Below are 14,415 nucleotides of genomic sequence, written 5' to 3'. Positions count from 1 at the left end.
GAGGAATCTCTTTACTGCCAGTAGAGAATAAAGTATTTTCCAAGATTTTATTAAGCAGAATAGAAACAATATGAGACAGTCATTTAGGTGAATATCAAGATGACTTTAGGAAGGGAAGGTCATGCTCAGAATAAATATTTAATCTCAAGTCAGTAATTCACCACAGATTACTTAATTCAAAGGACATTGTAGTTATGTTTGTGGATTTCAAAAAACTTTTGTTTCAGTTGACAGAGAAGTTACAGATAAAATAATTCGAGAATTTGGCATGAAGTCTAAATTGGCAAACCTAATCCATGAAACACTTACAGATACAGTTTGGAAAGCAAAATTTATGGGAGAAATTTCACAGCCTTTCAATATAAAAACAGATGGGCAGCAAAGTGATGGCTTATCCTAAATTCTTTTTAATTAGTATGTTAGAGAAAACAGTGAGAATTTGGAACAAAAAGCTTATTGAATTCAACAACTCACCTACAAGGTTAGGAAGAGGAAGCAAAAAGATCAAAATTGCATTTATTGATGATTTTCCTACACTTTCCGAAAATATGGCATCTGCTACTGCACAGATAAGTCTCCTGGAAGAAACAGCCAGCAGAACTGGCTTAAGAATTTCTGCAGAAAAAACAAAACTTGTAACAATCTTAAGGAGGCTCCAGAATTACTGAAAACAAATATTGGCCAAATTAAGAGTGTAAAAAATTCAAATATCAGAAAATGCTTTGGGAAAATCTGCAACAGAGGAAAGGCTGCATAAAATGGGGAGAGCATAGGGTATCAGCAAAGACCTTTACAGTAAAAAGTGCCTATCCAAAAATGCAAAACTAAGGCATTACAGCACAGTAGTGAAGCCAGAATGCCTAAATGCAAGCAAATGTCTGGTGCTAAGCTATAATTTAGATAAATTAAAAGTACTACAAAGGCGACTTATAAGGAAACACAGCAGAAGGTTGGAAATTACAAAGTAATGTTGAAATATGCCAAAATATAGAAAATATTTCAAGCACAATGAGAAAAAGAGGACTCATGTTTTTGGAAATTTATTTTGAATGCAAGACAGTACATTAACCAAATGGTTTTCAAATATTGTGGGGTAAAAAGTCCACAAGAAGCTGGGTTAATGCTTAAAGAAGGTTTTACAAAGAAAAAAATATAAAAACTCAGAAGATATTAACAACAGAGAAGCCCTTCAGGAAAATGTAATGAACCCAAGGCAGGGTAGCTAAAAAGACTGGTTCAATATAGTCTGAAGACAGAAAGAAGAAACACAGTGAACAGATGAAAGCATACTGGCAGAAAAGAAAAGACAAAGAACTGAAATTGGAATGTGGTCCTTAGATGGCCTATATACAATTAAAAATAATAAAATAAAACAATTTGTATATCTTCACTACCTTCATCAAAGCAGAGCATACACATTCACCACATCAGCTGACTGCATCAGAGTGTACGGAAATTTATTGTGCATTGCAGCCATAATTTTGTGCTTGGCTTGCCAGTTTCCCTTCAGTTTATTGCACTCTTTATAAATAAACCATTTTATGCATTTTTTCTTGTCTTCCTATTCCATTAAAGTTTGGCACAATTCATATCCAGTTTTTGATTTTCTCCATTTAATTCACTACCATCCAATATAACCACCTCCATTCTTCTTTAAAATTGGTGTTCACTTCTATAGAGCAATACCTTTTTTAAATGCCTGCTAATTGTTCCACACTCCATGTTAAACATATTTATAATAGTTAACTGAATGTATTAAATAAATCAATATATACATACACATATTTCTTTGACTTTATTTTAGCTACTTCGATAGAAAAATCAGGTTTTGTTTTCAATATTTATATTCAATACACTGTGCTAACATTTGGTAAACTACACATTTTCATTATTATACACAGGAAAATAATATTTGTGACTGGGTGCCAGAACAAGGCATATGGCATGAAAAATCAATGACTTGTTTAATTAGGATAATTTATAGATATATACACTTAAATTCAACTACAGAGATAATATGGAAAGGAGATGAGGCAGTTTAGTTACATACAAGAATTATAAAGATTCTCATGATATGTAATGGCAAAATTTAACAAAAAAATTAATGAAAGACTTTCCTCTGCACTTGCGTTCGCTAGCACAATATATAAATCCTGCTGGATTCAGCCTCATCCCCAATGGTAACATTGCATAAAATAATAGACATAAATGTAAACAACTGAGGTGTTGCAACTGACCCCAGTGAAGCATAGCTTTTTATGGCTTGACTCAGTACTGGGATTTTTCTTCCTGAAATCTGACTGTTGCATGTAGGTATCCCGTAAGAACAAAACAAAGAATCTCATGTGCATTTTTTCTAACATAGTCATTGTATCATCATAGTCACTATCTAACTCATTTTTGAATATCCATTCAGTCACTAAACAAACACTTTGTAACTCTGTTATATTCTAGAAATGGTCTACAAGAACAGACACACTGTTGGGTCCTATGTGTTTTGCAGTGTTGTTACTGTCCAGTGCAACACTCTGCCAGTCTTTGGGTTGACACGAATGCTCTCCAGATTCACCTGATTTAAGAGCAAAACTCCACGGGTCTGATGGGTCAGACGATGCCCAGTGGGGAAGGCGAAGTTCGACAGGGACTTGGAACTTCAGACCGTGAGGCCCACACATAACTAGTGGACTTAGTAAAGCTTCACCTGAAACAAAAAAAAATGTACAAATGGCAGATTTACTGAATTAAGACCATAACATAGTTTTACTGAAATGATTTGAATTTTTTTGGTCAGAAAAGGGAGAAAGAGACACTGCATTATTTAGTTCACAAAAATAGAGGCACTGCAGCTACGTTTCCTATGTACTAAAACTGTTTTTGTATTGCCATATTTTAAATTGTTAAATTATTAGTCACATTTTTGATTAACATTTGTTTTCTCCACTTAGTAACATCAAAAGGAACTTACATTAATTTTTTTTTCAGTGGAGCCCCCTGCTTCAAATGGAGCCCCCTGCTTCAAAGACTGTATAAAGTGAGATGGTTTTAAAGAATGCAGAAAGATCACCTTCAAAGTGCACTGAATATATCAACATAGCAAATGCTAAACAATTTCCTACACAAATTTCTTCACTCAAGCGCGGGGCATACCTTGGCATCTGGACCCTAATAAACTTGTAGACATCAAATTGATGCACTTTCCTTCAGTTTACCAAGTTACTGTTATCACAAGAGTTGTAACAACTATACCCATCAATTTCATCTACAGCACTTTTATTATACACAAATAAAAAAAAACAGCTAATAAAATTAATTTTTACTTATTTACTTGTGCTTCAGCCATTCTGCACAGTACTGTACTACTCATCAAATATGTTACAGGAATATTTATACTTCCACAATACTAGTCATCAAAGCTTGGGGGGTTTAGGCCTGCTCTTGGACCTTTTTGGCACTACTATCTTTTCTAAGGAGGAGCCCTGTCTACACAGCACATTTCTATTCCTATCTCTGCATAATCAGAGTATGATTTCATCATTGATGGGGTGTGATACCCAACATACTTTTAGTTTGTAACAGAGCAAGGTAAAACCAACCCCCTTGTCCTTGTAGCCTAGCACTCCTGACAGCAACATAAATTTGTTTTCCTTTTGTGGTGTAGTTCTATGAAAGGCATATATATGACATTTGCAGAAATTAGCTATGTTCTTACTCAAGCAGGAATTTGTAAAGTTCTACTGCTTGCTGTGCCATCTGCCTGTCATTGATTACTACAATCTAGTTAACTTAAAAATGGAAGTAAATTTTATAAAGAGATATCCATAATCCAAGATTCATAAGGAACACACAGGGTTCAGTTTCTTAGTGAGCAAATACCAGTTTGTTAATAAATTGATATACTTCACCTGAAAGCCCTCATTCTCTCCTTCTCCATAAGCATTTTTTGCAAAAAACATACTATTTCAAAATAATGTATGGAAAATTCTAGTTGAGAATTACAAAATATTTAGGAATAAAGGAGAGAAATCACTGAAAGACAGGAGCACTGCGTTGTCGACAGGTACACAAACAAAAGGTACAGAGCTTTGGTAACTTTCAGAATAAATTTCCTATTTCAAGCTTGTACGACAAACATGCACACACACATGTTCAATCACGTGCGCATGCCTGTCTCCCTACATTGTGCTCAGTCAACTGCCAGTTCCTTCCTGACCCACAGTGAGTGTACTGGGGTGAGGTGGGGATCCATGGTGGGGTGGGGTGAGGGATGGAGAGAGGAAGGAGGCAGAGAGGGGGTTGGGGGAAAGCATCTAGCAGCTAATGGGAGAGTGGGGAGCCATCTGTGGGCTGGCTGGGGGTACAGAGAGAGGGGACAGGTGGCAGACGGTTGGGCAAACGATTTCACGGCTTGTGGGTGGCAGATGGAGGGTGGGGGGTAGAGAGTTACCTTATGTTTAGGTCAGGGAGGTTACAGGAATGAAGGATATGCTGTAAGGATATCTCCCATCTGTGCAGCTCAAAAAAGTTGTTGGTGGCAGGGAGGATCCAGGTGGCACAGGCTATGAAACAGCCTTTAAAATATCGTATGTTGTGCTCTGCTCCGTGTTGTGCCACTGAGTGGTCCACCTTATTTTTGGCATCACGCACCTGATCCTCACATCCATCCCAAGAACCAACCACAAAGAAGTGCAACCTACCTGGCTTTGATTATCTATCATCATGCTCTGAAATGAGGGACAGCCTACCCAAGACATTTCCATCCCCTCCCAAAATGGTGTTCTGCTGTCTACACAAACTTCACATCCTAGTCCATCTCTATGCCACTCCCACCGCCAACCCCCTGCTACAGGGGTCACACACTTGTGGAAGGCCCAGATGTAAGACCTGCCCAATCCACCAACCCAGCACCACCTACTCCAGTCCCGTCACAGGCTTATCCTACCCCATCAGAGGCTGAGCCACCTGTGAAAGCAGCCATGTTATATACCAGCTCTGCTACTACCAATGCACAGTGTGACAACCAGCCAGCTGTTAACTAGAATGAATGGCCACCACCAAACTGTGTGTGTGTGTGTGTGTGTGTGTTTGTGTGTGTGTGTGTGTGTGTGTGTCACACACACACACACACACACACACACACACACACACCATCCCTGTCCGAGTACCCCTGCCCAATTCATGTCAACTAGTTGTGTGCTTCTATCTCACACCTTAATCTGTAAAATCGTGTGCCCAGCTGTCTGCCACCTGCCTCCTCTACCTACACAGCTAGCCAGCCCACAGCTGGCTTCTCAGTCTCCCATGAGCTGCTAGATGCTTCCCCCCAATCCCCTCCCTGCCTCCTGCCTCTCCCCATCCCTCACCCCACCCCACCCTGCACCACCATCTCACCCAGTACACTCAACTTGGGCCAGGAATGAGCTTGGCACTCAACTAAGCACAATGTAGGGAGACAGGCATGTGCATGTGACTGTGTGCAGGTTTTTCCTACGAGTTTGAAAATGGAAATTTATCCCAAAAGCTAGCAAAGCTATGTACCTTTTTGTTTGTGTACCAGTTGAGCCACAGTGCTTCTGCCTTTTGGTGGGTTGTCTCCTTTATTCCTGAATAATTCTATTTTAAAAAATTATTCCTAATCACAGTTATCATGTTTCGAAATATCTGAATATTAAGTAATAGTTATTTTGAAAATCCAGTAGCACAGTTTTGTTGCTCAGATTTTTCTGATCCCAAAAATTTCTACTTCCATTAACAAAACTTGTATGACCATCAGATCATCTGATTTTGCTCTCTTCTCTGTTATAAATCAAAATATAATAACAAATTTGGATTATGATTCTTATGTGTGTCAATAAGTAGTTATTAAGAACAGTACTTCCCTCATTTCTTGCCTAACAGCTACATTATTGACACCTCTATGTTGTTTACCTTCATCAGTCAATCCTCGGTTAGTTAACAAAAAGTATATGGTGAAGTAGCAACAGTGTGTACTTAGTCTATTGGTATTAAACATCATATTACTATCATGTATTTATGAGATAGTGAATAAGTGGGATATATATGTGTATCATTCTCATGCATCATTGACCTAATCTGCTACCAATGAAATGTAGGACACATTATTAATGACAATAGCTTACTGAACTGGTTTAAAAATTGAGACTCCTGACAGTTAAAAATCTGCTCGCCATAGAAGTGAAACTGTGTTTCAGTAAATGTGAAGGAATTGATGCAGTGTAAACAGGGAGTTCACTAGAAACGGTGATGTAGTGTAAAAAGGAAGGTCACTACAGGCAGTGATGCAGTGTAGTGTACATTCTTTAACCAATGTCAATCTAGCTCACTAATAGCAGGAGTGTGATTCAAGGCAATAGATTATGAGACCATCAAGCGCAAAACACAAGATCTGATACTTTACAAGATGCCTTCAAATTCAATGTTTCTTCCATACACGTGCATCGTTTCAAACAGTTCCGACAGATGCCGTAGTGAAGCATCCAAATGACATCTATGCAAAGCACTCTTACAAGCACTGTGTTGTAACTGAATCTTCCGTTGCAGAAAAAAAACCTGTGGCGAACACCTGTAAACATTTGTGTGCAGTGTATGGTAATGATCCAGTCGGCTGATGGACAAAGAAAGTTATTGTCACAGAGCACAGAAACTGAGGTCCATGGTTGGTCATGTTCAGGACGTCCTGTCACAGCCATTGCCGCTGACATGACGAATCACACAGATGTCATTATTCATGAAGACTGATGCATCACAACTTGAAATTAGGGTCTACAGCTATTGATGGGCATTAGAAGTGCATGTGCAATGACTGAGGCACTCGGATATTCAAAGACTTGCCCATGATGACTTCACGAATGCTCACAACACACCACAAGATTCAATGAAAATGCATTTCATATCGACAACTGGAGCAGTGTGAGGCCAGCAGAGAGGCCTTCCTGTCACTGATTGTTACATGTATGCATCGCTTTGAGCTCAAAACAAAATGGCAGTCACTGGAGTGGCATCACTCAGAATCACTAAAAAAGGAGAAATTCAAAGCAGCTCCCTCTGTTGACAAAGTCACGATGACAGTCTTTCAGCACAGTGATGGGTTCATTCTCGTAGGTGTGTTGCCAAAGGGGTCAACCATTAACTGAGAAGCATACATGAAGACCTATTATAGTTACATAACGTTTCCACTTTGTTATGTGGCGGAGTATATTGTCTAAATTATCTAAGTGAGTTTTTTCATCTCAGTCAGGAAAATGGTAAATACACACTAATATACGTTTCATGACATCACATATGATTCCAGTGATTTCAAAGTGTTTCTCTAAACATGCCCAACTAAGATCTAGTGCTCCAAGGTCATTTCAATTGAAACAAAGATAACAGTACCACTATTACCGTACTGTAAACACTTTTTCCATGTTTATAACCTTTCGGTACATACTATTCTATTTGTCCTGGTTTAAGCCAATGTTCAGATAAACAGGAAAGAATACTTATTTTGTGACAATGACTGCTCCAGTATTTCAACTTTACTTTCAAGACCCTGGATGTTTAGAAATAAGATGTTACTGTGACTTAACTGTGAGTTATCAGGCTGATTAATCACATTTTTATTTCCTTCTTGGCTTGAAAACATAAAAAATCATCATTGAATGACACAGTCATATTTTGTCTTTGGCTCCTCCTTAGGCTGTGCTGTACTGCTGCTCCAGTTGTTATTTCTATCACTGCTACTGTTGTTGTTGCTGCTGCTACTGCTTCTGATGATAATGTTGCTGCTGTTTCACTCATTCCTGGCGTTTGCTATTCCACAACTAGTGTGGTGTTCTGCGAGTTGCTTGCATTTGGGATGTTCACTTGCGTTAACAAAATTTCACATTTGTCTTGGAGGTGTGTAGCTTCACTGCCAGCAGATTTCCCATTTGAGTCTCCAGGTGACACACACTTCTTGTCCATGAGAGGTATGATTCCTATATCATTACACTGCACATTTCAGATTTTATTTACTAAATCTAAAATTTTTGTTACTATGTTTTTCTCAAGTTTACTTTGATGCAAGTACAGGGAGCGAAAGGCTATTTACAATTTGTGCAGAAACCAGATGGCAGTTATAAGATTCGAGGGGCATGAAAGGGAAGCAGTGGTTGGGAAGGGAGTGAAACAGGGTTGTAGTCTCTCCCCGATGTTATTCAATCTGTATATTGAGCAAGCAGTGAAGGAAACAAAAGAAAAATTCGGAGTAGATACTAAAATCCATGGAGAAGAAATAAAAACTTTGAGGTGCGCCGATGACATTGTAATTCTGTCAGAGACAGCAAAGGTCTTGGAAGAGCAGTTGAATGGAATGGACAGTGTCTTGAAAGGACAGTATATGATGAACATCAACAAAAGCAAAGTGAGGATAATGGAATGTAGCCGAATTAAGTCGGGTGATGCTGAGGGAATTAGATTAGGAAATGAGACACTTAAAGTAGTAAAGGAGTTTTGCTATTTGGGGAGCAAAATAACTGATGATGGTCGAAGTAGAGAGGATATAAAATGTAGACTGTGAATGGGAAGGAAAGCGTTTCTGAAGAAGAGAAATTTGTTAACATCGGGTATAGATTCAGTGTCAGGAAGTCATTTCTGAAAGTATTTGTATGGAGTGTAGCCACGTATGGAAGTGAAACATGGACGATAAATAGTTTGGACAAGAAGAGAATAGAAGCTTTTGAAATGTGGTACTACAGAAGAATGCTGAAGATTAGATGGGTAGATCACATTAATAATGAGGAAGTATTGAATAGGATTGGGGAGAAGTTTGTGGCACAACTTGACCAGAAGAACGGATCAGTTGGTAGGACATGTGTTGAGGCATCAAGGGATCACCAATTTCGTATTGGAGGGCAGCGTGGAGGGTAAAAATCGTAGAGAGAGACCAAGAGATGAATACACTAAGCAGATTCGGAAGGATGTAGGTTGCAGTAGGTACTGGGAGATGAAGAAGCTTGCACAGCATAGAGTAGCATGGAGAGCTGCATCAAACCAGTCTCAGGACTGAAGACCACAACAACTACTTTGATGAAAACCATGTGCTGTGTGGAATCTTTTCCCCAAATTGTTTATGTTCACAAATGTTACATTAACAAACTGCCTGCGAATATTTTGGATCTCTGTACTTGCACTTTCAATTTATTTGTTTATGCAGGACCCTTCTCTCAATTTGTAATGATGTGGCACTGAAAAAACAATAACATTTGTTCCTCTCAGCTCATACAATTTTCTTTTTAATGGGATTAAGAGATTTTTTTCTTTTTCTTTCCCATTCCTTGCAACATTCTTTGATACTGCCAGGAAGATGGAGAAGTCCTTTTTGCTCAATGAGAAAATTTTTTCCTGGTTCACTGGTATAACCACCGAATTTCACTCCTGGCTTTATTATGAAATTGAAATTCTGACTGCTAGCCTGCCAGAATTAAGTGACTATACTTCGCCCTTGGCTCTCTGCATACAGTTCAATTTTACGTGTACTTGCTGTTGGGAGCTTACTGATTTTCTGCCTATCTCTGCTGTGCGTGATGTCTTGTTTGGTATTATTTATTTTGTCTTCTTTGTTAACATAGGTTGATAATGTCTTAGGTGAACAGCTTATCAGTGGCAAATTTTTTGAGAGCACTTTCGCACTTAACTGCAGCTAAAGTATTCCATATTCTACCTCACTCACAAAGTTGTTTTGTTTTCCATATGGTGCACTCGAACTGTTAACAACACTATTACATTATGTAGTAGAAAGAGCTTGAAAGTGATTTTTGTGCACTACATTTATGTTCTCTTCACAGTTTGCTACACCCTGTGTTATCTGTTTGTGTCTTTAGAACTTTATTTCCATCTAATTCTCCGACAAAGGTCAACTTCCAAGCTGTGATTTTGTTGTGTTCAGTACACTTTTATCTTGATATCCATTTCCAATGAACTGATAATAAAATTGTAAACTTGACTCACATTCTTAGAGCTTCGCTATTTCATCTTTACAGATGTTTGAGCAGTGCATCCTTTACTACATTCATGTTGTAACATGAGATTATTACTGTATTAGTTTTGTCTACACACTGAAATAGGAGTAGTGCTTTGCTTGGTAACTTTTAAGAGGAGATTGACCTACATACATTCATAAATAGTTCAACACACAGTGATAGCATTATGGTCTGTTCTAAATACATATGCCACTAAAAAGTCATAAACATTATTATATTTTATAGAAACTCAGACTGCCAACTAACAGTCTTGCACAATAAATACATTTAGTTCCCTTCTGGGAAGAAAACATGTTGGCGTTGTTACCAAGTTATGAGCATAAACATGATAAAAATGTACAATTGGAAATATCACAATACTAGGCAATACACAAACATATGACAATTTAATTGTTGTTCAAAACCATGAAAACAGAAGTAATTTGGTGACATTGAAGAGAGAAACAGTATGAGGAAGTTATGGACATCAAATTCTGTATATTATAAATGGAATGTTACCCACCAAAAGATTATTCTGTAGTCTCCTCTCTTCTCTCCCATTATTGTCAATTCTCTCCTTCAAATGTGAAATACGATTTGCCTTTTTCTGTTCATGTATTTAAATTTTTTCTCCTTTTTGCATACATTACACTTTCTTTCCATTTGTACCACTCTGAGGATTTGTCTTTACTCCCATTTTTATTTTGAGTTTTCTTTCTTGCTTGTTCAGACACACTGAATCACTATTTGTTGTTCAGTAAGTTGCTAATGTATTCAAATGGTATTAGGAAATTGCCCTTTTACTTGCCCAGACAATGACTGTGTGTACTAGTGGCAGTCAGCTGGTAAGGGCATCATAAACAAAGAGATCAGTAATGGTATGATGAGGGAACTGCTCACAGTCATGCCAAAAAGATTAGCCATGCACTCATCATCAGTATTTCGGAAAACCAAAAATAAGACAAGAGCGATATGGAAATAATGTGATATTATCATTATTTAGTTATACTATTATAACAAAGGTACTTAAAGAATTCTTTGAAATTAAATGGCAACACAGCAAATGTGAAGTTATTATTATCCATTCATTCATTCACAGGTGCTTCGTAAATCCCATCATGAAGGAAAAACTTACATAATGAGGGAAATTATACATTAAAAGGCAAAAGCAGCATCTACAGATGGGCTACATCTGTAAGGTAAACTGATAATAAATTATAAATGGTGCTATTCTAACCACACTCATAACGATGGGATTCAATTTATACACTCCTGGAAATGGAAAAAAGTACACATTGACACCGGTGTGTCAGACCCACCATACTTGCTCCGGACACTGCGAGAGGGCTGTACAAGCAATGATCACACGCACGGCACAGCGGACACACCAGGAACCGCGGTGTTGGCCGTCGAATGGTGCTAGCTGCGCAGCATTTGTGCACCGCCGCCGTCAGTGTCAGCCAGTTTGCCGTGGCATACGGAGCTCCATCGCAGTCTTTAACACTGGTAGCATGCCGCGACAGCGTGGACGTGAACCGTATGTGCAGTTGACGGACTTTGAGCGAGGGCGTATAGTGGGCATGCGGGAGGCCGGGTGGACGTACCGCCGAATTGCTCAACACGTGGGGCATGAGGTCTCCACAGTACATCGATGTTGTCGCCAGTGGTCGGCGGAAGGTGCACGTGCCCGTCGACCTGGGACCGGACCGCAGCGATGCACGGATGCACGCCAAGACCGTAGGATCCTACGCAGTGCCGTAGGGGACCGCACCGCCACTTCCCAGCAAATTAGGGACACTGTTGCTCCTGGGGTATCGGCGAGGACCATTCGCAACCGTCTCCATGACGCTGGGCTACGGTCCCGCACACCGTTAGGCCGTCTTCCGCTCACGCCCCAACATCGTGCAGCCCGCCTCCAGTGGTGTCGCGACAGGCGTGAATGGAGGGACGAATGGAGACGTGTCATCTTCAGCGATGAGAGTCACTTCTGCCTTGGTGCCAATGATGGTCGTATGCGTGTTTGGCGCCGTGCAGGTGAGCGCCACAATCAGGACTGCATACGACCGAGGCACACAGGGCCAACACCTGGCATCATGGTGTGGGGAGCGATCTCCTACACTGGCCGTACACCACTGGTGATCGTCGAGGGGACACTGAATAGTGCACGGTACATCCAAACCGTCATCGAACCCATCGTTCTACCATTCCTAGACCGGCAAGGGAACTTGCTGTTCCAACAGGACAATGCACGTCCGCATGTACCCCGTGCCACCCAACGTGCTCTAGAAGGTGTAAGTGGCCAGCAAGATCTCCGGATCTGTCCCCCATTGAGCATGTTTGGGACTGGATGAAGCGTCGTCTCACGCGGTCTGCACGTCCAGCACGAACGCTGGTCCAACTGAGGCGCCAGGTGGCAATGGCATGGCAAGCCGTTCCACAGGACTACATCCAGCATCTCTACGATCGTCTCCGTGGGAGAATAGCAGCCTGCATTGCTGCGAAAGGTGGATATACATTGTACTAGTGCCGACATTGTGCATGCTCTGTTGCCTGTGTCTATGTGCCTGTGGTTCTGTCAGTGTGATCATGTGATGTATCTGACCCCAGGAATGTGTCAATAAAGTTTCCCCTTCCTGGGACAATGAATTCACGGTGTTCTTATTTCAATTTCCAGGAGTGTATATGTACATTATGAGAAAAGACACAGGTGCTTCTCTTTTACTACTCTGCTGCTGCTTTATTGGATACTTCAGACTAAGCATCTAGTAACACAAACGACTACTTGCTGCAAGTATATGGACAACCCTAACTCTGTTAATTTCAGAGGTTGAACAGTGATATTTTTTGAGTATTTCATACGAGTGAGGGACTTGTTGTCTACAATGGACCATTACAGACTAATTGCATTTAGTTTCATTTCTTCCCCAGTTTTTCTTTGTAGCTGTATGGCACAACAGCACAAATGTCAAATTTTTGGTTCGGTCTGTCTAGTCTGCTGTTTTGGAAGCAAACTTGTTCCATTCACTCACAATACTGTTGACAAGAGTAATGCTCACTTTACTCTCTATCATAAAGCTCATATTCAGTACTGCTCGGTTGTATCTCGGGCACATTTTTCCAGTACTGTCAGTTCTACATTATCAGTTATACGTAACAGTAAGTATCAGTTTACTGGCAAAGAGTTGGTTGACATGCACCACGTGTTTTGTATCACTGAATGAAAAGAAAGAATGGCACAATAATGCTATGCTGAGCTGTACTTTTACATGTAAGGCTTGACGCATTACTCTCTGTTTTGCATTGTATGTTTTAGTGATTGCATAATACAGGCTTTTTCATGTTGTGTGCCTATTTTCATGGAAGCAAAGATAACTGAGTAACAAACCGAATGAATCATAATTACATTATTTCCCTGGAACAATCCATCGTAGTCCACAGGTTTGTTGTACCAGAATACATTATAGGAAAAGGTCCGAAATTATGTCAGTGTAGTTGTAATACACTCCGTGTGCTTGCAGAGAGGAGATCTGTGAGGTTAATATGGGATTTACCTTCCCAAGCTGAGAGTCTAACATCAAAAAAGTATTCTCTTACTTGATTTTTGAACATCTGGGAATTTTCAGTTTCCTGCCTGATGTCCACTGGAAACTTGTGATAGACAAGTAAAAAGTGAATCAGTGGAACCGTGTCACCCGGTTGGATGAATCACATTTATTGTTAAACCAGGTCTACAGTTGTGTACGGATACACTGTCATCCAAGCAAAAGGCTGCTCAAAACAAACAGCGTGCCATGGATGCGTGCCGGTGGTAGTAATCAAAGACACTAAGCTGTGGAATACGTAAACATTACAAGGACCGTCTGTAACTCCTTATGCTTGACGTCTTCCTCAACAGCGATGCCATCTTCCAGCAGGATAACTGTCCATGTCACATGGCCAGAATTGTGTTGCAATGGTTTGAGGAGCAGGAACTCATACTGACGTCTTCGTCATCAAATTCAGCTACTAGAAACCAATGAAACCAATTACTGTAAATGTGTGACCTGAGCATAGGCATTTGGTGCCACAAACGTCTGGAGACCTATCAAGTACTTGTTGAATCCATGGAAAGGAATCACTGGTGAATTGCTTGCAAGTAGAAGGTTACAATGTTTTGTCTCGTCAGTGTATGCTTGCAATCCTATATGCAGATCAACACAGTGAGAGATACTTCTCGGTGCGAGGCAAGTAGAACTGAACTTTTTTGGCTAACTTGTCATTGTGCTGGTGTCACCTATGTTTATTACTCATCTGGATACCCAAGAACATTGTACAGGGAGCCTCATCCTATTTAGCTCCATTAATCTCAATTAATCTCTACTTTTGAACAACATTACTTTCTGCAAGATTAATGATTAAGCTGTTTGATGTGAACCAT

The 14,415-nt window shown here is 39.9% G+C and overlaps 1 protein-coding gene across 5 annotated transcripts in view; it reads right to left on the bottom strand.

Annotated features, from left to right (window-relative positions):
* Window positions 1–1,772: 1,772 nt before the first annotated feature.
* LOC126164718 (tight junction protein ZO-1) overlaps window positions 1,773–14,415 on the bottom strand; it is a 736,986-nt gene continuing 724,343 nt past the window's right edge. For 4 of the 5 annotated variants that reach the window (XM_049920263.1, XM_049920266.1, XM_049920267.1 and 1 more), the window contains one exon: window positions 1,773–2,701. In XM_049920263.1, the coding sequence (XP_049776220.1) occupies window positions 2,451–2,701 (251 nt within the window). In that variant the 3' untranslated portion in view covers window positions 1,773–2,450. The remainder of the gene's footprint in view (window positions 2,702–14,415) is intronic. The other variant, XM_049920265.1, reaches the window with a different exon arrangement.

The sequence above is a fragment of the Schistocerca cancellata genome, chromosome 1, assembly GCF_023864275.1.
Source record: "Schistocerca cancellata isolate TAMUIC-IGC-003103 chromosome 1, iqSchCanc2.1, whole genome shotgun sequence".
NCBI lineage: Eukaryota > Metazoa > Arthropoda > Insecta > Orthoptera > Acrididae > Schistocerca > Schistocerca cancellata.
This window is presented reverse-complemented; position numbering and strand designations above follow the sequence as displayed.